This window comes from Neomonachus schauinslandi, chromosome 7 (genome assembly GCF_002201575.2).
Source record: "Neomonachus schauinslandi chromosome 7, ASM220157v2, whole genome shotgun sequence".
Classification (NCBI taxonomy): Eukaryota; Metazoa; Chordata; class Mammalia; order Carnivora; family Phocidae; genus Neomonachus; species Neomonachus schauinslandi.
The window spans coordinates 15428302-15451199 of record NC_058409.1 but is presented as its reverse complement, the minus strand read 5'-3'; the positions used below and the strand labels follow the sequence as shown (position 1 = coordinate 15451199).

General features: G+C 41.9%; 1 protein-coding gene across 2 annotated transcripts in view; it reads right to left on the bottom strand.

Moving 5' to 3' along the window:
- Window positions 1-11217: 11217 nt before the first annotated feature.
- Window positions 11218-22898, bottom strand: part of LOC110590951 (synuclein alpha interacting protein) — a 163279-nt gene continuing 151598 nt past the window's right edge. The window contains exons 11-12 of one of the 2 annotated variants that reach the window (XM_021701821.1): window positions 22556-22626; window positions 11218-11782 (exon numbers count right to left, since the gene is read on the bottom strand). In XM_021701821.1, coding sequence (XP_021557496.1) covers window positions 11698-11782; window positions 22556-22626 — 156 coding nt within the window. In that variant the 3' untranslated portion in view covers window positions 11218-11697. The remainder of the gene's footprint in view (window positions 11783-22555; window positions 22627-22898) is intronic. The other variant, XM_021701820.2, reaches the window with a different exon arrangement.

Below are 22898 nucleotides of genomic sequence, written 5' to 3'. Positions count from 1 at the left end.
ATATGAGTCACATGTCCAAAACCTTGTACACATCTCAAGTTTTTCCCATAAACGTTTATGCCCTGAAAATATGGGAAACCATGTTACCAAGCCGTATTAGATGTCACACACTAATATGGAAACAAACTAGGTAATTCCAATGTAATAGATTTTTGTGGTAACTGGGAGGCAGAGAGGTGTACCTAAACTAGATGTTAGCTGTACTATATATACTAAATTCATTCAAGAGGATCTGTCACCAGTGGTCTGATAGAGCTGGCTGTTGAGTATGAATTTGTCAGTATTGGCTAGGTAGGTGCGATGTCTTCAACGTTGAATTATTACAAACACACCAACAAAATGATGTATGACCCCAAGAAGTCTGTCCTTCACAATTATTTATTCCCTGGGTCAAGAGGAATATGAGCAATTTATTACCTTTAAAGTAATTCTCATCTGATTGAACCCCATATATGCTAGTAAAACATGGCTTCCTGAGGGGATATATTTTGGTACTTTTATGGTTGAAAAATGAAATGCCAATGCTTAGACTTAGCACTCGACATGCTATCTAATTTCTCTCTTCCAATTATCTACTTTCAGGGCTGATTCTTTCTCTCTCTTTATTTGCACTGTATTGGGTACTTGTCATGGTCAACTGGGTCAGTCTGAACGGGAACTTCTCTCAGAAGGTGGGCCCACTCAAAGGAGTAGAAAGAAGTAGAAGAAATGGCTGCCATACACTTAACTCTGAAAAGTTCCTTAGAGGTATGGTGGAATCTCCTCTGGAGGGTTAAGAAACATAGTCCATGCTTCCCTTATCTGGGATGGTGTGCATGTGCCCCTTCTAGCAAGTGCTGGGAGGCGGCCGACCTCTCAGATCTCTCCTCAGAGTACCATGCTTTTCCTTTCCAGGTGTTCATTACTGAAAAGCAGAGGAAACGGTGCTTTTACCTTCCATTAAGAAGATATCATCGCAGGCAGCATTGGGAAAGCCACTTCTGTGGTGATGGTTTCTACCAGCATAACCCTCCAGGAACGAACGTCACCCAGACCTGCAACATTGAAGAAGGCTTCAGGGTCTGAGCTTGTGTTTTGGAAAATGCTAGTCTGTGTTTGAAGCTTCATCTGACAGACTTTCTGCAATATGCATTGCATAAGAGAGGGCATTTTCAGCCGTGGTTTTTAATTTTTTTCTCTTTTGCGGGTGTAGGCATGGACCTCAATGTTATTTTAACCTCATTTCCTCCAGGCAAGGAGATTTACTTAATTAGGTAGCCAGTCAAGAAATTCTGTTGTTGCACATTTTGTGTCGTGCAGGCTGTGGTGTGTCTGAAAAACAGAAGGGACACAGGAGAGGAAGCTCAGCCTCTGAAACTTGTCTGGAAGGAGGCTGAAGGATATTCAAATTAAGTATTTTTAAAGGTTCACGGGGCCAGGATAAATTCTAGCAACATGGCGCTGAAATCAGAGGTGTGATTTTTCCTAGTTTGTCACAATGTCAGCCTGGGAAGGAACAATGGTTTGGAATTCCCTTGGAAAGCTGCTCTTGTAGATACAAGCAGCAAGAAGGGCTTTCCATCCTCTCCTGACCACTCTGAAACTTAAGGATAAATTGCTTCCTGCTGGAGACTTGTCATAACAATCTAGCAAGTGTTGGGAATGTGACATCACAGGGCTTTTCTCGCAGGTGTGTGTGCAGATTCAGATAAACCTGGAAGTTTGCAGCCAGGACGCCAGGCATCTATTCAGATAAGGCACAAATAGAATGGTGCTTTTCGCCTCGAAGTCTCTACAGGTTTTGGAAATTGGCTGTGACTATACATCTTGCACGTGGGTTGGGAGAGGCAACCACCATTAGGAACATAACAACCAGTAACTTCGCAATTTAACCAAATATTTACTACTCCCTGTACCTGCAATTTACTGCCTGTAGCAAGTTTATGAAAATTTTAAATATGTTTCTGTTTAAAAATACATCTCTTTCGATAAAGATGAACACAAGGGAAATAAATTCTACAGTGATGAGTAACTTGAGTAATTCGCTCATGTGTTCTTTGTGCTAAATTAACCTACATAGGGAGACTGATGATGTGAAGGAGAAACCTGAGGTGAGAGAAGGGAGTGTGAGTTAGTCACCTGTGAAAAGCAAGATTTTTTTTAAAGATTTTATTATTTATTTATTTATTTATTTCAGAGAAGGAGAGAGCAAGCGAGCGAGCACAAGCAGGGGGAGGGGCAGAGACAGGAGAATCTTTTTTTTTTGAAATTTCCTGATTCTTTTTTTATTTTTTATTTTTTTATTCTTATGTTAATCCCCATACATTACATCATTAGTTTTAGATGAAGTGTTCCATGATTCATTGTTTGTGCATAACACCCAGTGCTCCATGCAGAACGTGCCCTCCTCAGTACCCACCACCAGGCTAACCCATCCTCCCACCCCCCTCCCCCCAGAACCCTGTTTGTTTTTCAGAGTCCATCGTCTCTCATGGTTCGTCTACCCCTCCGATTTCCCCCGCTTCATTCTTCCCCTCCTGCTACCTCCTTTTTTTTTTCTAAACATATATTGCATTATTTGTTTCAGAGAGGGAGAATCTTAAGCCAACTCCATGCCCAGAGCTCAGGGCTTGATCTCAGGACTGTGAGATCATGACCTGAGCTGAAATCATGAGTCAGACGCTTAACCAACTGAGCCATACAGGTGCCCCTGAAAAGCAAGATTTTTTTGAACCATGGGCAATAGATGCAAAGAGAACAACCAAAAAACACTGGGGAGGGGAGCTTCATGTGTAACAGAAGTTCTCTTCACCTCTCAGGGACTCTAATTTTCTTCGAACTCAGATAATGTGCTTTACCTGTATTACAGGGTAAGTTTTCTCCCATTACATACCACCTCTCCCTGCCCCACCAGCCACTCTCTTTCTCCCACCAAGCCAAGACCTTGTCCTTGTGTCTGGAACTTACAGGGCCCAAGGGAATGGAATATGGCTTTTTGTGATGTAATTCATGGTACGGAAGGAAATCAAGACTCAGCGTAAGTTATAGACAATGTCCATAGTAGCACCAAGTTCATCTTTGCTATGAGAAGACCCGTTGCCTTACCTACTACCACCTGTAAGATCTTAGGCACCATCCTCACCCCACACTGCACCCTGCCTAGCAGGGCAAAAAGAGGAGGATAGCCCATGCTGAGTGCTAAAGCCAAGAGGAAACTGAACTTGGAATGGAGTGCCAGGGGAAGTAAAAGGAGGAAGACATAGGAGGAAGGTGAAGGAGTTTGTCAGTTAAGGCCTGAAAAGCAGCCACCAAAATGGGATTAGATGTGCAAGAGCTTCCTTGAGGGACATGCCTCTGAAAAATAAAGGGGAGAGGGAAGGAGGAGGCAGGGAGAGCCTTCAGACTGGGATGCAGGGCTGACACATGGGGAAGGAGAGAGAGAAGGAGGGAATCACATAGGAATGAGGTGTGGCCTCAGACCACACCATATTGTGGAGAAAATGGTGGCAAGGTAAAGGGGAGTCCCAGGCCACCACCGTCCCTTAGAAGAGTCCCCCAGCTAACTGTCCAAGAAAACATGGGGAGAAGTGTGGCCCTGGGGTGATCGTCAAATTGGAGTGGGAGGCACGTCCCATAGAAGCTCACAGGCAGGGTCACAGTGAAGGCTCTAGGACCATGGCCCTGCATCTGAGAGCAAGAAGACAAGTGGAATTATACAGAGAACTCACTTCTCAATCTCTGCTCACCTGCCTCTGGGTTAGAAAATCCTGCTTGATCAAGTTCAGGGCAGACTGAACATTATACAAGATTCTCAGAGTTGGACAGGCTGCAGTCAGCCCGTTTGGCTGTGGATATGTAACGTTGTGTTCAGATGTGTGTCATTTTGATAATAGCATTCCCTGGGGACTAGGGTAGCCAATCACGGCACCTGAGTGTATTTGTCCACCTTTATGAAAAGCAAACCTTACAGGGCACCTGCCTGGCCTCAGCCAAAGTCAAAGTGATTACTCCCACCTCTCAACAACATTGTCTCCTAAGCCTCCACCCCACATATTGTTTGTTTTGCACTTTACATATGTGTGTCTAGGACTTCTCCCATCCTTAAAAGCTAATGTGCAACTTGAAGCTAAAAGTTGTCTTACGCTTTGAATCAGCATTGTATTGCACATATAGTTGTTTTGGGTTTTCACATCAGGTAAATAAAGGGACTGAGCAGCCAGGGGGGTAAAGTGAGAAAAAAACCCCAAAGAAACATATATATTTCAGCCCACTTACTTTTCAGGACTAGAAGGGGCTTATAATAGAAGTCTCAGATGTATTTCAACCATGAAAAAGGATCAATGTATACAATGATTTCAATTTATATGATGCTATCTGTGAAATATATTTCAAAAAACAAAGCATAAAGAAATAAGGACAAAGGAACGGGGTGAAGTTGGCATGGGTACAGCTAGAAAAAACGAAGCTAAGGATTGCTACTGAGATTGAATACAAACTTTACTTTTGACCTTTTCCTGGCAGCCAAGACAAAAAGGAAAACACAAGTTATATAAGGTTCTTATTAGCTAATAAAAAGAAGCATGCCAGCTTTTCTATACAAGCAGATTTTTCCCCCCCTAGAACTAACTTTAAGAAGAATTTCTTTTATGGTCCCTTATAAAGCCACTGACTTTTAAAATATATGATGGTTTCAATAACAGTTTTATAAAAATGTAGATAGCAACTTTTTTCTGTATGGCCATTTCTTATATTGATTTTTGATAAATGTCATAGTTCAGAGAGGATACTTCCTTGGGGACGTAGGATGGAGTTCAACCCCCAGGAGTGAAATGAGGTTGATGGATGATGTCTGGGCCTGTAGCCTGTGGAAGGGACCCTGGGAATGGAGTGATCCAGTTGTAATGCCCATGGGCTAAGTATCAATTTGAGATTATTAGCATACAAACAAAGTTGTATTAGAATAGAACATAAGTTTGGTTGTATTCTTTTTTAATTTGGCTCAACAGTCGTGCCCCAACACATACATTTTGATTTAACACTGGGCCTTAATCATAATAAATTCCATATATGTACAATGATCTAAAATTGACCCCACTAGGACCCATACTCCTATTAAGAGAAATGGAGAACGTGACAAGCATTCCAAAGGAAACATCCTCTGGTTTACAAATCCGTTGAAGCACCCAACACAAATGAACGAGTCGCTTTTGTATTCTGAGATTCTTCGAGACTTGTCTAGGCTAATATGCTGTCACAGATTGAGCTCCCTGGTAGAGAGACTCTGACCTGGTGATTAGTGTGTAGGAAGATTACTACAGATGGCTCCTGGGATCAACACCTAAGGAAGACAAGAAGAGGGGAGGGCAGGGAGAGAAGGAGCGCAGGATAAAGTGGAGGAGGAAGTAGGGTGAAAGCCATGGGGAACACTGGACCTGGGATGGCTTTTTGGAGTTGTCTCCCATTGGGTGAGGGGCTGGGACCCTACACCCCGACACTGATCACTCACTGGATCCAAGCTGTCCTCAGAAGGGGTGTGCTCTTGGGCATGGTGGCTTTCTCCGCCAAGGGCAATTCCCTGAGGAAGCTAACACCTGAGGGCTACACCAGTAGCCACCAATGAGGGGGATTAAGTCCCAGACTTTTAAAAGTGGTCCATCACAATCGATCAAGGGATTTTCTAGGCACTGTTTGCCAAACTAGCAAGACATACTTTAATCCTGAAGCACAGCTAAAATATCTCCCAGACCTAATGGTCAACAGAATATCATTTGTGGCATGCTGCTTTATTCCCATAACCTGGATGCATACTCTTTATTCTGTAGGATGAGTCCATCAGTTTGGTTTTATATTTGGCTGCTCCTACCAGAAGCCAGCTACAAGGGACTTAGTTAATGAAAAGGGCTTATTTTCGTTTGCCTTCGGCTCAGGTCATGATCCCAGGGTCCTGGGATCAAGCCCCGCATCGGGCTCCCTGCTCAGCGGAAAGCCTGCTTCTCCCTCTCCCACTCCCCCTGCTTGTGTTCCCTCTCTCGCTGTCTCTCTCTGTCAAATAAATAAAATCTTTAAAAATTAAAAAAATAGAAAAAAAAGAAAAGGGCTTATTTTACTCACTTAAATAATTTGGGAGACAGTCCATAAGCCTGCACATCTTCTCATGGAACCAGGGTCTTTCTCTTTTCTTCTAGTCCCTTTTTGGCAGGTAACTTCTGTTCTCATGGCTGCAAGAGGCACTGCTCTGCCCCAGAGGGGAAAGCAGAAGCCACAAAAGATAAAGGCCAGGCAAGCTTCTTTCTCTCCAACATTTTCTGAAGTGCTATAGGATCTCTACTGACTTTTCATTAGCCAAACCGAGTCACATGACCGTTCCTAATTTCCAGGGCATTTGGTAAAGTCATTTTACCTGAGAACATTTAACTGGCTTCTCTTAATTGGGAAGAAAGAGAGAAAGGATATTGAGAAGACAGCTAGCTCCGGCGACCACAAATAATAGAATTTAAATCCTTCCTTCCTTGTTCCTCATGCGCTGAACAACTGCATGAAATGGATTCCATAGAAAGACAAGAAATATAGTTATAAAATATTAATGCGACTGGGCACAACATCACAAAAGATTTATCCAGTTGAACTCAGACTTTCCACATTTCATCAAAAGCAATATGCATTCATTACCCTAGATTTATGCTTGCCTTTCTGCCGCTTGGGACAGAGCTGTGCACAAGGCAGACATTCACTGTGTGTGTGTTCATGTGTGTCTGTGTGTGTGTTGTGTAAACAAAGGAATGTCTTTGGCATACAGTATAGCACTGCACTGTGTCTTGAAGTCATAAAATCATGAAGTCGTGTGTCTTGCTGGCATATATGGGAAGCCCCCGCAGTGGTGGTTGAGGAGTGGTTCTGGGAATGGTTTTAGTCATTGCTTGACCGTATTTTGTCTTCCTTATGCCCTTGCCAGATGGGTAGCTTCTTGGTGATTTGGTTTCATACATCCAGATTTTAGAGAACTTTGAGAAATAACAATGGAAAAGCTACCCTCAGCATGATTTAAAAAGTGCAATGGCCTCATCCTTTCTTGAAATATTATGGTGCTCTCTTTTACCTCTCCCATCCAGAAAAGAAACCTCACTTTCTATAATTATATGATTTTGAATTTCTGCATATGAGATTATAGTATGGAATAGGATTTCCATATATTCACATTAAACTTATGGACACACTAAACAGAAGAATATAATGTGGTATTTCCAGAAAACACCTAATACCCTCTTCAAATCTGACTCTAGGTTTAGGGGCTCATCATTCTTCCCCTCTCCTTGAGGAAGGGTCTTTTTTTGTCTCAATAGACAGTTCACAGCCTCACAAAATTAGAAGTGGAGGCCATGGTCAGTGTCAGATGATTCTGCATTTCTGATATGCTCCCAGCTGATGTCAATGCTAATGTTTTCTGGCCACACTTTGAGTAGTGAGGTGTTAGTGTTAAAGCTTGGTTGCCTTTTTGGAATTGTGAGGGGAGTTTTTACAAATACTGATGTCTGGGTTCTACCCGGAGAGTTACATTTATTATAGGGTTGGCATGAACATAGATTTTTTATTTTTTATTTTTTTTTAGCAGGGAGGGAAGAGCAGAGGGAGAAGGAAAATCCCAAGCAGACTTTGCACTGAGTGCAGAGCCCAACGCGGGGCTTGATCCCATGACCTGGAGATCATGACCTGAGCCGAAATCAAGAGTTGGATGCTTAACCACCTGAGCCACCCAGGTGCCCCTGGACATCAGATTTTTAAAAGCTCCCCCAGGTGATTCTAATGTATAGCAAAGTTTGAGAACTGTAAGCTATGAACCAATTACAATACTTTTCCCCATGTGTCCCTCCAAATACACAATTTGTTAACTTATGTATCCTTGTATGCCCCCACCGTGGTTAATACCAACTTCTGAGTGGTTTTTATTCCAAGAGAGTGCCTAGCCCGGGGCCCCATCCTTGGCATGGGCTCAATCAGAGTCTGATGACCACATCAGCATATAGAAAGATGCCGTTCTGTTTACACACTGTGGCAAGAAGGGAGAGAGGATTTTTCATTGTAAGTATGGGTCCAGTACATTTCTACTTACTGCAATTCCTTTGCCAGGCTTCTTCCAAGGAAACCCCATAAAAAGGGTTTCCAGATCTTGGGAACCTAGGGCAGACAAAGGGGAAAAATGGAGAGTGGTGTCAGCAGAGGAAAGAGAGTAAGGGAGGGAAGGAGAGAGAGAAAAAGAGAAGAGGAAGAGGAAGGGGTAGAAGAATGGGGAAGAAATGAGAAGAAACTAAGATGGATATAAGGGTAGCAGAAGTTGAAAAATATTGACAAAAATTGACGATAGGTATTTACTAACCACCATCTATGAGAGGCGACAAAGATTCTTGTGGAGATCAATGAACATAGGGTTTTGTTAGGAGACAGGAATCAGGCGCTCAAAAAGTTACATTGAACTATGCAATGAAGAACAAAGGGAAATAAAATCAGAGATAACATGGGACTTATAGAGAGAGACCCATCAACAAATTAGTTTCAGGGCAATAGACAGCACAAACTCCATTTTCACATGGGGACATGGCATCACCTCCATTGCCATGGATCCCTTATTCTTACTTGGCTGTATCAGTTAACTAAGATTACACACATAGGTGGCTCCTGAAGAGAGAACATTTAACGCATTTCGTATCAAGGAGTCCTTCAGGGAATTATTTAAGTATTTTATAGTTATTTCCTCTAGCCTGTACCATCCAGTATGTTGCCTGCAAATATTCGCTTTGAGAAAAAAATTTTCAAAATTTACTTGAAGATAGATACCCTTTGAGAGTCTTCATACCCACTCCTAACCCCATGATGCACATCTAGAAGTTTCTTCTTAGAGTTGAGGTCTTGGTACTAATGTTTTATGAGAATAACGAATGGGCATTCAATCCATTCAAAGTGGTGAAGGTTTGGTATTTTGTTATCTTTTCTAAGAAACGTTCTTAATTTGATGTGTTGAACTTTGGCAAAATGAGTCCCTTTAGTGACATAAAAGCGGCCAGTCTTTAAAAGACGCTGACAGATGCTGAGAGAGTTTTTTTTACAGTGGGGCTGAGTTTCCAGCTCTGCTGCATGTAATTAGGCAGGCAGATAGAGCTTCACTCATTTTACTAGCCCAGTGGGATGGAGTGGGGCAGGGGCCCCAAAGTTCCGCTTACTTGAAGGAAACACACTCTCTCTTTCTTTAACATGTGTGTCTCCATTTCTGTGAAGAAATAAGAGTCTGTGTTTTCATTTTATAAATTCTGCACACAACTGAGCTTGTGGTAAGGAACACATCATTTCTATTTATTTCAAGCAAGCGTAATTTATCCATTTCATAAAGAACTTGGATGGTAAAGATGGTGTACATGCGTGATTTAAGGATCAGTATTTTTAGTGTCCTAACAACATCAATAAACACAGAATGCATTGTCTCGGCAATCTGGCTCATCTGAATGTACTTGAATTTTCCTGTTTTGCCTTTTTTTTTTTTTTTTTAATTATTTGCTCTGCAGGGCTTAGTACTCTGGTGTCTGAAATGCTTGTGTCAATAAACAATCGAATTGCCAGTTTTCTATGTCAAGGTAGCATCTCTTTCTTTCAAACTCTTGGTTTTCCCTGCTATGTTTAATTGGGAACTCTGTGTTTGGCTCGTAAAATCTCTGCCGAACGCCACCCCACCCCTTCAACTTTTAAGTTTAAAAACCCAGTCTAAGAACAAAGCTGGGGCTGCTGGGGAACAGAGAGAGCACTCTGTGGGTCCCTTTCCCTTGCAAGCCTCATTCTATAACTAAGTCCAAAAGCTTGGCTCATGTGTGGCGCGAGTGTCACCTCTTCTGTACCAAGCAGAAAGCACGAGAATCTTCACAGATGCTGGCCATATATTCTCTATTAGAATTCTAACAGTAGGACCCAGCAATGAAATGTGAAGAAGCAGAGAGGGTCCTTGAGGCCAAGGGGCCAAATTCAGAATAGGGCATCTCATTTGAGAAGACAATGTGAGCAACACAGAACCATGCAGGGCACTGGGCTCTAATGACAGGAACTCAGAGGACCCAAACATGGACAGAACAAATTGGTTGAATTCCTAGACATGTTGCTCTGTAGGTCGAAAGGAACTTACCTCTGAAATGTGCATGCAGGCCAGTCTCGCCCTTTTCCAGATTTCTCGAGGAGGCAATGTTCCTTACCCAAGACCCAAGAGTCATCCAGAAGTAGAGCCAACACAACTCGTGATCCCTGTATACTAGTCCAGTGGGTAACGCACTAAAGATATGGCATTGTGCAGGACCGATAGGCTAGTCCAGTGGGAATAATGAGCAAACCTGGGCCCGAGCCAAGTCTGCTATTTACAAGTAATATTACTTTGGACATAGGACTTAAAGCTTTCTGAAGTTTAATTTGCTAAGCTATAAAATGGTAGTAGTAATATCTCTACATAAATGTGGCTGGTACCTAAAAGGTACTTGAATATTAGGTCCTTCTTCTATACCTCACTGCATCTTGTCAAGCTCAAATTTGTCAGGCCAAGTTTGTCACCCATATATGCAAGATTTCCTCCTAACTCAGTACCTTGGCCTCTTGTGTCCACCAGGATATGGAATGGTCCACATTTGACGGCAGTAACACTGCTCATAACTGTGAGTAACATATAGGGCTCCCTCCTACTGGTAAGAACACATTCAATTTCCAAACTAAGATTTGACAGGCCTCTTATGGGCCATGCCAACACTTTGAAAATAAAACTCTTGAAATTTCAACAGAAATATTTTTTTACATGATAGGACGAAACCATCTGGAACTTACTGCTTACATGGACTGAAAGAGCTATATCAACAATAGGGTTGTTATAAACTCAGGCTCCACACTGTCTCCTAAAGGGATTAGACAGGTCTCATATCATAATGTGTTCTAGACAGAAAAAGTGACCCAAACAGGGGCTGAATCCTTAGATGTCATTAGTATTTTCTCATGTCAATGCTGGGATTTGAGAAGACAGAAGGAATTGACTTACTTTATATACTTGTCTGATCCTTTAGTACTTAATGAAAACTAGAATGTTTTATTTCACCCCTATGGGAAAATAGCTAAACCGGGCAGTTTGTTCCTGAAATAAAATATCAGCAATCAAAATAGTCTCAAGGTCTCTTAGAAAGCAGAACATCACAGGCTTATTAGAAAGTAGGTGCCCCAAGCTTCTAGGTGCTGTTAACATTGTTTTATTTCCTTTATACAAAAAGTAGAAATGACAGAAAAAACACTCTTGACAGAAAACAATACCACTGACCTGGTCTCATTGAGGAGCTGAGCCCAAACTGCCCATTTTACCGGGAAAGGAAAGTTCAATCAACATTAGCAAACACTCATGCAACTGATGAAAGACAAGATGGTGCCAGTGGCTTTAGGTGGACATTGTGTGGGTAAGCTGAACCAATCCAATCTTAAAAAACATACATTGGCCCAATCATGCTTTTAAACGTCATCTCTTTAGAAACAAGTTCTATATACAAATATCACCCAAAAATGTGTATTATATAGTCTACTACTATAAATTTAAGGCATCCTGATATTGTTCTTCTGCTGGTGAGGCATTGGTTCTCATGATTCTATTTCCACAGTGGATAGTCCAGAAATTTCCAATGGTGTCCAAAGGGCGGCAATGAGAGATAAGAAAAAAGTGATTTACAAGAAGAGTTCTTTTGACTCTGGCTCAGCATTGTGCTTTATGCTGTAGGATTTCTTCATTTTTCTATTGATGTCATTATGCCTAAGCAGAAGAAAAACCATAAAGACCAGAATTAGATAAAACTATGGTCAAGTTACAAGACAACAGCACTAAACAGCTCACCAAACATGGAAACTATCCTCATACAAACCACACTGAAGAACACTTCATTCCAGTAGGCAAATTATTTTCTTTTCATATAAACCACTCTTTAAACAATAAAAGCTATAGTCATGTAATAACACACACTTAGCCAACACTTTTTAATTCAGCTCTGGAAGTATTTCTCAATCATGCTGATTGGAATCCAGGCAAGATTCTAGTCAAGCGAATTTCATCAAATTCAAGTTAAAGTCACGTCAAATAAGATAGTAAGTATAGTAATGCTGGTCGAGTGGAAACGAGAGATGTTTATATTTTATTGACATGGATTCGTTGGTGACATCTTTAATGTCCAATAAGCTCAAGTCTTAATCGTTCAAAGAAGACACTTTTTTTTGGGTGTGTGATTACTGTTGGAAGATCATAAGTAGGTAAGTCTAGGGGAAAAAGAAAAAACCAGGAAAAAGTAATGCTGTTTGCTGCCCCCAGGATCTGATACCTAGTAAGCCTATGTAAAGAAATACCAGCTTAAGCCTTGGAACAGTTGTGCTGTGTAAGTGAATTCCCTTCTGGGTAGATGCATTCGTTTTCATGAGATATTACTCACATTCTGGGTACAAAAATGTTCCAGAGAGGAGTCATCTCCTGAAGGTGGGCCAGCCTACATATTAATAAATTCCTTCTTGTTGCTACATCAGACAAAAACAAAGTGTTTCCGTTAATGCTACTTGCTAACATGAGGACATATTTGGATGGAGAGCCTCAAGTGGGATTTTATGGCCTCAAATCGTGCTTGCTTACAAAGACCATGTAGTCTATTCTCAGTGTTCCAGTAAATATTTGATCCTCATCCCAGCCTGAATGTTCTAATTCTTACTTTATTCTTACTTTATTTATTCCTCTGAACAGAACCTTATTAATTTTTTTTAAGATTTTATTTTAAGTAATCTCTACACCCAATGTGGGGCTCGAGCTTATGACCCTGAGATCAAGAGTTGCAAGCTTTAGCAACTGAGCCAGCCAGGTGCCCCTGAATAGAACTTTAGAGAATGTCTATGGGCAAGAAAGGGAAGAAGGGGCAAGAAAAACCTGGTTGGCTAAAAGATGTTCTAGGGACTTTCAATTAAACATGATGGTTTAAATACATACATTCATCACCCTATTCTTACAAAACAACACTAAAAGGAAAGTAAAGAAATAAGAAAGGCGTAAACCTAAATGAATAAGGGAAGTGAGAGGGGATGATAATAGACAAAATACCAACACTATTTCAGAAACAGGAAGGTGAATGGGCATGTGGAGTTGATTTAGCATAGTTGAAGATGCAGAAATCTAAGCCTATGGGCAGGGAACGCAACAAACTGATTTGTGCTGCAAGATACAGAAACCAAAAGCATCATGTATTTCTGAAGGTGACAGTGGGTGCTGAGTGGGTGCTGAAAATGGGAAGATTATTTGAAAAATTTTTGGAAGTAGCAATTCATATCCCAGATTACCTCCCTGACCAAATGTAGCTGGGTATATATCTCTTTCCCACTGAAAGAAGACTGGAGGTTACAATTTACAAGGCATGAGCCAGAGAGACTCTGAATTCAGCTAAAGGGGGTGGAAACCAGAAGATTAAATGAAAGTCTCCCTAAGTGAGAAAGTGAGAATATGATTCTCAACCCACCTCCCTTTAGTCTGACTCATGAATGCTTGGCACTCAGGTTATGGGCCCTAGCAGAAGACTGGAGTTTCCTTAACTTGAGAAATGAACTGGCCAAGAGAAAAGACCTACAAATACTGACAGGGACTTCCCCAACAAAAGAGCCTCGTCCTCACCAGTTCGTGTGAAACAACATCTACCAGTCCATAAGCCTCACCCATAAAGTTGGAGCTTCCATTCAGCTTTAGTGAATATAAATGAGTTGGAGATTATCAGATATTTGAGGAAAGTGCTACTATGAAAGACAGGACCAAAATAAACAGAGAAATGGAAGTCAAAGTGAATAGAGATAACATAGGGAGACAATGAGAACTTTGAACACCTTTAACAAGAAAAGAAAAACTGGGGAAATGTCTGCAATTCATATTACAAAGGGTTAGTCTTCCTAGTATGTAATATATAAAGAGCTGTTATAAGTCAAAAGAAGGCGAGAATCTCAATAAAATGAAAGGTTAAAAATAGGACATTCATACAGTGAAATAATATGTAGCTATGTAAAAGAATAAAGAAACTATATACTAATACATAAAGACCTTCATTGTGTTAGGTGAAGAAAAGCAAGAAGCAAAACTGTATCACACACCATTTTTATTGCAAAAAGGAAGAAAAAAAATATACATTTGTACTTGACTGTAAAATTTAAGTAAGTCCTGCATGTATAATGCTACAAAGAGGAAACAGAGAAAACCAACGAAGTACTTTTAGAAATTAACACTATTATAGCAAAAATAAAAAATTAGAAAGGTTGGAAGGTACAGGTCAGTTCTTCCCTAAAAGAACTAGAAAAAGCAAAAGTATGGATAAATATAGAAAAATAGTTAGCAAATCTGAGGATTGATTCAGTGTGTCCAACATTACAATAACATGATTTCCAGAAAGAGTGATCAGAGAAATTGGAATGGAGAAAACTTTCAAAGAAATTGTACAAAAACATTTCCCAGAACTGTAGCACATAGCTTTCCAGATTGAAAAAGCCTGCTGAGTGCCCACATGTCAGGAATGAAAATAGCATCATGACAAAGCATCAGGAAATCAAAATACTGGGGATAAAGAGAAAATCATAATAGCTTCCAAGGGATTTGCAATTAGAGAGGAATGGAGCTTTGCAAAAGACACATTAGAAGCAAGAAGAAAATGAAACAATGTGTTCAAGATTCTGAGGGAAAATTGTTTCCTACATAGAATTCTATACCCAGCCAAACACACCTAATTCAGGATGAGGGCAAAATGAAGATCCTTTCAGACAGACAAGGTCTCAACAAATTTAGCACCCATTCACCTCCTAAAGATGGGAAGATGTGTTTACCAAAACAAGAGCATAAACCCCAAATGGGAAAAGACAGATTCAGGAAATAGGGCTCTACATAGGAGAGAAGCAGAAGCAATTCCCAGAATAATGTATGGGAGAAACACCAGGAAGACAGCTGTATAGCCCTGCCAGATAGCAGCAGTCCAGACTGGGGCAGGAGGAAAGAGGTTGCTCCTTGAACAAACTGAGAGACACCTGATTTGTCTGAATGTGCTGAAGGAAGGATTCTGTCTCCTGTGAAGTGTTTAGAAATGAATTGTAAACTGAGAAGTAAAAATTACTTTCTCCCTCCAAAATGTAAAGTTATAATTAGAAAGGAAATGCATGGACCTAGTGTGATTAATATTTAGACAGCCATAGTAATAATAAACACCAAATACTAATTTAACCCAAGAGAGATAAAACTGTATTAATAATGGTGGGAAGAGGAAGCAGGTGTGTGTGTGTGTGTGTGTGTGTGTGTGTGTTTGTGTGTTTGGGGGTAGGGGGCAGTGCTGGGTGCTACAATAGAGCTAGACAAGTTTGGTTCTTTGTGGAGAATATAGATTTTTGGAATCCTGGCTCCCTAATTTATTTTTATCATTACTGTACAAACTTGGGCAAGATACATAATCTCTCTGTGCCTTCGCTTCCAATCTGCAAAATCTGATAATAATAGTATCTACCCTATTGTGTTACTGTGAAGGTTAAAACAGTTAATATGCATATGGCACCTAGAATATTCTTTGGTACACTGTAAATGCTTTATAAGTGTTAGCTATCATTTTACCTTCTATAGTGGAATGCCAATAGGTAACAGAGAGAATATCTAAAGTTGAATATCTGTATGAGCATGTGATCTGGCAATACAGAATACTAGAGAATACATCTGAAAGAAAGCCAAGTGGTTGATTCAGGGGAGTGGGAATACAGAACAGGGTAGGTTGGGCAGAGGAGAGCCAATTTTTGTTAGAACGCTAGCATTACTGTTATAGATACCTATAGCACTTCGACAAAAAAGTAAATGAAAAACCAATAAAAGTTAAAAAGAAGGCTTAGGTTGTAGTTTAAGGATGATATCATCATTTAGACATTAACAGAGTATTTTTGCTTTAATATAAGGGGTGTTGTGGTCAAGAACACTAAAAAGGAACACTTTCTGCAGGACAAAATCCAGCATGATTAGAGCCGAGTGTATATTTGAGGCATTTATTTGAATAATATCAGGATAAGCCTCCCTGAATCCCTCAATTGCCTAGTCCTGAATTACCAGTATTCAAAGGAACAAAAGTGTTTGGGTAATTCTGGCATGAATTATTCAGATAATTTGCTGTTCCTTGATTTCATTTTTGGATACGAAATCACATTCTCAGTGACCAAAATTGGGAAGAAGAAAAGGCTTAAATTTAAATAACAGTTTTGCAATTACTTGCTGATTCATCTAGGCAGGGATTCCACATTTCCACAGCCCATCGTGACCAGACAGCAATTTACTTGGAGGATTAGTTTAAAAGGGTCCATGGGCATGCATTATACTTCCACTGATAACCAAAACAGGGAGATTTTGTTACTTTTGTGGTCTCCTTCAGAACTTCACTGAGAGCAAATCTCTAAATCCCATCTACTAAAAAATGGGATTCCGATTCAAAGAATGAACAACTTGCCCTCCAGGTACCCACACTAAAAACTCACTGTAGGTAGGGAGGCTTGTCATCAAAGGGCCTAGATTTAGATGGAGGACACCATTATTTCTTGGGATAACAAGCTCAGTCCTTTTTATTTTGTTTCTCCTTTTCCCTCTTCTTTCTCCCTTTCCTCTCTCCACTCTCCCTCTTGCCAAATATTTATGAAGTCTCTAGCATGTGCCAGGCACCAAGCTGGACACTGGGGGTACTGATGGGGGGTGTAGGGAGGCTGTCAAGGGTCCCCACTCTCATGAAGCTTCTCTATGTTTCATGGAGTTTACTGTGTTATAACTCTATCCTCTTTTAATTCTCCCTGGATTCTGATCTCTTTTGGGAGCAGCATGCCTTGTGCCGGCACAGCAAAATGCCTGGCTTAGAGAGAAAGACGGTGGTGCAGTGAGTGCAATGGAAAACCAGGGATGTGGCATCCAGGAGGCTAATGTATCTGCACGGTTCTCAGTGTGGAAAGGAAAATCCAAGATGACTGTGGTTGGAGCAGGGATGCTTGGTGAAAGTACTGGAAGTTGTCTGGGTAAAGTCTCTAGCTGGTACTTATATTTTTATTTTTTTTTATAATTTTTTTTATTATGTTATGTTAGTACCATACAGTACATTATTAGTTCTTGATGTAGTGATCCATGATTCATTGTTTGCATATAACACCCAGTGCTCCATGCAATATGTGCCCTCCTTAATACCCATCACTGGGCTAACCCAACCCCCTCACCCCCCTCCCCTCTAAAACCCTCAGTTTGTTTCTCAGAGTCCATAGTCTCTCATGGTTCATTTCCCCCTCTGATTTCTGCCCCCCTTCATTTTTCCCTTCCTTCTCCTGATGTCCTCCATGCTATTCCTTATGTTCCACAAATAAGTGAAACCATATGATAATTGTCTTTCTCTACTTGACTTATTTCACTTAGCATCATCTCCTCCAGTCCCATCCATGTCGATGCGAATGGTGGGTATTCATCCTTTCTAATGGCTGAGTAATAGTCCATTGTATATATGGACCACATCTTCTTTATCCATTCATCTGTTGAAGGGCATCTTGGCTCCTTCCACAGTTTGGCTATTGTGGACATTGCTGCTATAAACATTGGGGTACAGGTGCCCCTTCTTTTCACTACATTTGTGTCTTTGGGGTAAATACCCAGTAGTGCAATTGCTGGGTCATAGGGTAGCTGGTACTTTTAAACCTCAAATGAATGGCTGCTTCTTGGAAACTCCAGTCTTCCTCAGAGCTTATAGACAGGCACTACTCTTTTAATGTTCGGAGACACCCCCGTGGTGGCAGAGATGGTGCCCATAGGACACTAACAGGACAACTTCCCCGGGGGCATTTCACAGTTCAAACCAGGACCGCAGAGGGGAGGGAGGAAAGGAGGGTGGAAGTGGGAAAAGGGAGTAGTCTGTTCTTCAGTTTTGTGATTGCATTTAAGCCAGGATTCACATGCTGAAAGAACATATTTCTGGTGGGATGGTTTTGGTTTTGAAGGAAGGTCTTCTCTCTGTACCCTCCTACTTCTCGTTCATGGCTCTTCCACATGGTCATTTCCTGCCTTCCAAGGGCAGCGCTTGAAGACTGAACGTGGGATCTTAGTTGCAATAGCTTTTTCTAGGTCTCAACTCCTCATACTTGGAGACTAAACTCTGTTTCATTGTCTTCCTGTGGCAGCATATGCTTTCTCCTTTTCCCAGTGGGTGTACGGCATGTATGGAAAGAAACTCCATTTGTGAATCATGCCCTGGTCAACCTTGGGAACTCTGGCAGCTTTTATAAAGAGCTTGTGAAGTTGTGCCGAGACATTGGGAGGGTCTGGTCATTTTAACTATCCCTCATCATATGAGTATTTCCCTCCACACACAAGATTCTGCTATGTGACAGCCAAGGACAATGCAAAAACTGTGGCCTGAGCAAAGGAGAACCTGCCTTTGGAGAAATGTTCAAGATTGGGGTCTCCTCTCTCCTCTAAGTCATAGGGACAAAGCTCCAGTATGAAATATGGGTTTCCCCTCTGAAACTAATATGAACACTAAGGAGGCAGAGGTGAGGGTGGGAAGGACAAGAGTTGTACAGGGAACACAGAACCTGGGGACACATGGAGGAGGAGTGGAGGAGGAGTGGAGGGGAAGGTGAGCAGGTGGGTTCTAGGGGTTTCTGGAGTAGAGGAAGGCACCTCAGGGACCTGGTATCAATTCCTGCTAATGGGCTGGCTCTAGACCCCAGAGCTAGTATATTACAAATGAATATCCACTTCAGATCAGGGCTTAGAAGCCAAAACTATAGTTTTTGAATGATAATGCTAATGTCTGTAATCGCTAAATCCCCTTTTTGTATTAGCCCTTGAACCAACTTTGCTGAACTGTTATACTTAAGACTCTGTCTGCCCCTGGGGAGGTCGCTCTAGAACTATGTCCTCAGCATGGATCAGAGAGCCGTGGTAACATAACAGTGACCAAAAAATTACAGACATATCCCATAAAAAGCATATGGGTTAAAAAATAGATACTTTAAGGTAAAAAATTAAAGACAAGATTAGAATGTGGTTATTTTCTCATATCCAGAGAAATGATGGTGAGGATGCCTTTGTTCAGCAAGATTGGGGGCTCCTTTTTGGCGCCGACTGGATTTTTCCATCATGAGTCTGGAAGTGCTCTTCAGTGGGGCTGAGGGTACACACTGTACTTGGGAGATAGCTTTCAGCCAGGGCCTCACCTCTACTTTTCCAATGGCTTCCATATCTTTGATCATTTTTCTGATTAGCATGATATCCTGACAGTAAGGACATAATGTGTGTGTGTGTGTGTGTGTGTGTGTGTGTGCTGGTGGGGGTGGGCACCCTCAACTCTGACCTCCTACTGGGCCCAGCAGGTGAATACCACCACACCTCATATCATCTTAGGCCAAACATACGACTCCTATTGAAGTGGTTAGTGAACATCCTTGACATCTATGTAAAATATCGGATACCAGAGCTCTTGGCCCTGCATGTATCATTTCCCGTGTGGCTAATTCCTTGGCAGTAAAACCCACACTAATGGTGTTTATTACTTAATGTGTTTTGAAGCCGTCTGCTCTGGTGTTGGGGCTAGGATGAGGGTTTCAGGCCACAGCGGCACTGTGGTCACAGAGGGGGTGGGTGGTGGTGGCCAGAGGATGATACCCTCTGCCTCTAGCTAGCTGGACGCAAAGCTCACGTCATGTGTCCCAGGTCTCACTAAGACTTAAACTCTGGGAAGTGAATGTCTTATTGGCATTTTAAAACAAGTAATTGCAAACATTCCCTTGGAGTTGTAATAACTCAAAACCAACTTGTCCTTGATAAGAAAAAGTAAAGATAAATCTGCTTGTTATAAACAAAGTCATTGTGGGCTGTGGAAACACTCCAGGAAAGCTGTCCAGAGTAATGGAGTTGAATCTAATTTTAAAGGGCATTGAAAAGAAATTTAGATTCTTTGCTATCAAGCTGTGACCAATTTAGGAAAATAAATAGCAAACAGAAACCCCACACAGGAGGTGATGTTCTTTCAAATGTATTTACTGCCTGTATTTTCCCAGGAAAAATAAACATTTCTTAGGAACTAAAATGTGACTCCAGCGTAAGTCTGCAACTAGGTTCTGGGGACCCACTCTTTCTCCTAGCGCCATAGAGATAGGGTAATTCGGTGGCATTAATATTTGGAACCAACCCCAAACCAATGACTGCCATTGGATTCCAAAGTTATATAAGCCTGGAGAATCTCTGCTACCCGAGAGGAGCCGTTTAGCTTTCAAGCAAATTCTTGGGCCAAGATTTGAAGGCATCACTGAGGGATGAACACTTGGGTTCCTTTCTATATTGTATTTTTCCGTGGGATGTTCCTTCAGTGGGTCCCTCAGGCAAAATGAAGCAAGCACTTGAGTCAATTAGGTGTTTTTCATGCCCACGATCTCATGCTGATGTTAATTTCTCTGAGGAATCTTCATTTCCACTATAGCCGTCCACCCTTATTTTATATAAGGAGTGAACTTGGCCATGTTCTCTCTGCCTCTGTGTCATTATGAGCGAATCCGAGAAACCTCCCCTCTCCAGTGTGAGCCAACGAGGGACTTTTCACTTTCTGTGGAACACATGCTAAACGGAAACCATGATAGAGGCTAATTTATAAGGTACGGAGGGGAAAGGGTTAAGATGCTTATTTAAATACACGGAGTATTTTTATTTTGGGGTTTCTAGTTTATTGCTGAAATCAAACTCTGTTAATATGTAAACCCAGGGACTCTGAGGTTCAAAACTGAGCCTTCAGAAGGATTGTTCCCTCCGCTGAGTAGGAAAGAGTTAACCCAGAGTCGGATAGCTCAGGAGCCCCAAAGCCTCATTTGGTGCTCTGACTTTTGTAATTATATTATAGAAAATTGTTCAGCTTTGTTCCTTTGCTTGTAAAAAGGATGAAATATTTCTGGCAGGACAATCCACTGTGATACTAACTAACTGTCTTGTTTCCAGGTACTGTAGGAACCTTCGAGAGATGAGAGGTGTTCTCCTTCTCCCTCCCAAGAGTTTCTCAAGTCTTTGTGCTGCCTTTCCTGCCTTCTTAAACAGAAGTTGGTGACTTCTGTTTAAGGACAGGAGCAGAATTTTCCAGGTACCAGAAGACACAACCCAACCTCACCTGGGACTGAGAAGGGTATGGGGGTTGGGAGGAACAGAGGGGGTCCAGTACCAATGTCTGGGAGGGGAATGGACATTTTTTTTCTTCTATTTCGTTCCTACCCCAGGCCTTGGGTTCGAAGAACTGGTTGAGATTCTCTGCCCCAGGGTGGCCAGAAGCAGCCCAGACTCAGGCACCGTGTGAGCCTGACCCAAGTTGCTTGCTGGTGACCAGTAAATACCTAAGCTCCAAGGTGCTTCCATCAATTTACTGAATTAATGAGATCCCTAGGGGCACTCCCTGAAATGCCTGAGATTTACTTCTCTTCTGGGCTGACCAGAGACCTGGAGCAGATTAAATTTGATTTAAAAGGTCAAGAAAAGGACGTTTCTTGTGCCTTAGTATTCTGATCTAAAAATTTATACTCACAACACGTACACTCTTATTTGGGTGTGTTTATCATTATATAGAAACAGACGCACATTCACAAAACAGTGCGGAGGATTTTGGAAGGGTGCTGCAAGGTGTAACATATTTTTCTTTTAATCTAAATAATTATATTAAAGCAAGTTTGAATGATTTAAAAGTGACAGCCTCCCTTAACATGAATTTGGGGCTTTCTTCTGAAAGAAGCCAGTCACCGGGCACCGAGTGCAGGAAGTGGCCCTCCAGGGGTCTTCTTTCACTCCTCCCGTTTCCTGCTTCGTCCAGGAGTGGGAGTTGTGCACATTCCCCAGGGGAGGAAAGAAAGCCCCGATGCAGAAGGACTTTGCCCAGAGAGGCGCCTGAGCCACTGGGGACCTTCAAAGATGATCCTTTTCTGTACACAGTCCATGCATTTTGAAGCATAAACATTTTGTTTGGGAAAGCCCCGGGTGTGACTGGTGGGCACACACAGACGGGCTGACTGCTGGGCACTGGGGTTCTGAGCGTTAAGCAAGAGCAATTTCAGAATGGCAGGGCCTTGCTTCTCCCCAGCACAGTGATGAAAGGAGCTTTCAGTCTAGGATCAGCAATGAAATAAAACCTCAGCTCTCCTTCACAGCTCTGATTCTGATCAGAGATCGACTCCGTCCACCCATGACAGGAAATTTAATTTCTATACTTACTTGGTACTTGACTCCATTAAAACAAAGACTGAAAGCCAAAGTCAACTGGGAGACTCAGCATGTTTGTAAGGTGAGTAGATTCCTCTGCCCTCTGCGGCTAGAATAAAGCCCCGCCAATCAGGCACTTGATCCCTTTCTAAAGCCCCGTTATAAGCCTGGCTGCTTCTATTGGGGTGTGTGTGTGGCGGGGGGGGGGGGTGTCATTTTCTTCTTTCTTGGTATCAGCTCCTGCTAAGGGTGCTCTGGGCATGGCCTCACTGTGCGAAGGACCCACTAGCTAGCACCACGTACCGTGCATGGTTATGCAGAGGCTCTTCGGTCAGCAAGTTAGAAGAAAGGGTGATGCAGCTGCCATACATCTCCTAGAGAGGTGCAATTAAACATCATCTGAAAACATGCAACAAAGCTCAGCATGTGCACATGTCTCAGTCAACAGGAGGCATGCAGGAGGCAGATTAGCGGACAGAAGCTTCATACATACTTTAAGGAGCACGGGGAGCTGCTGAGATCATTCTTCCACTCCTGAGTGACAAAACCCAGTAAGTGACTTGGGAAAGTCTTATTTGAGCAAGGTAAGGCTGGCCGTGTGAAACCCAAAGGGGCTGGGGCTTGGGGCACGGGGGTGACTTTTCTA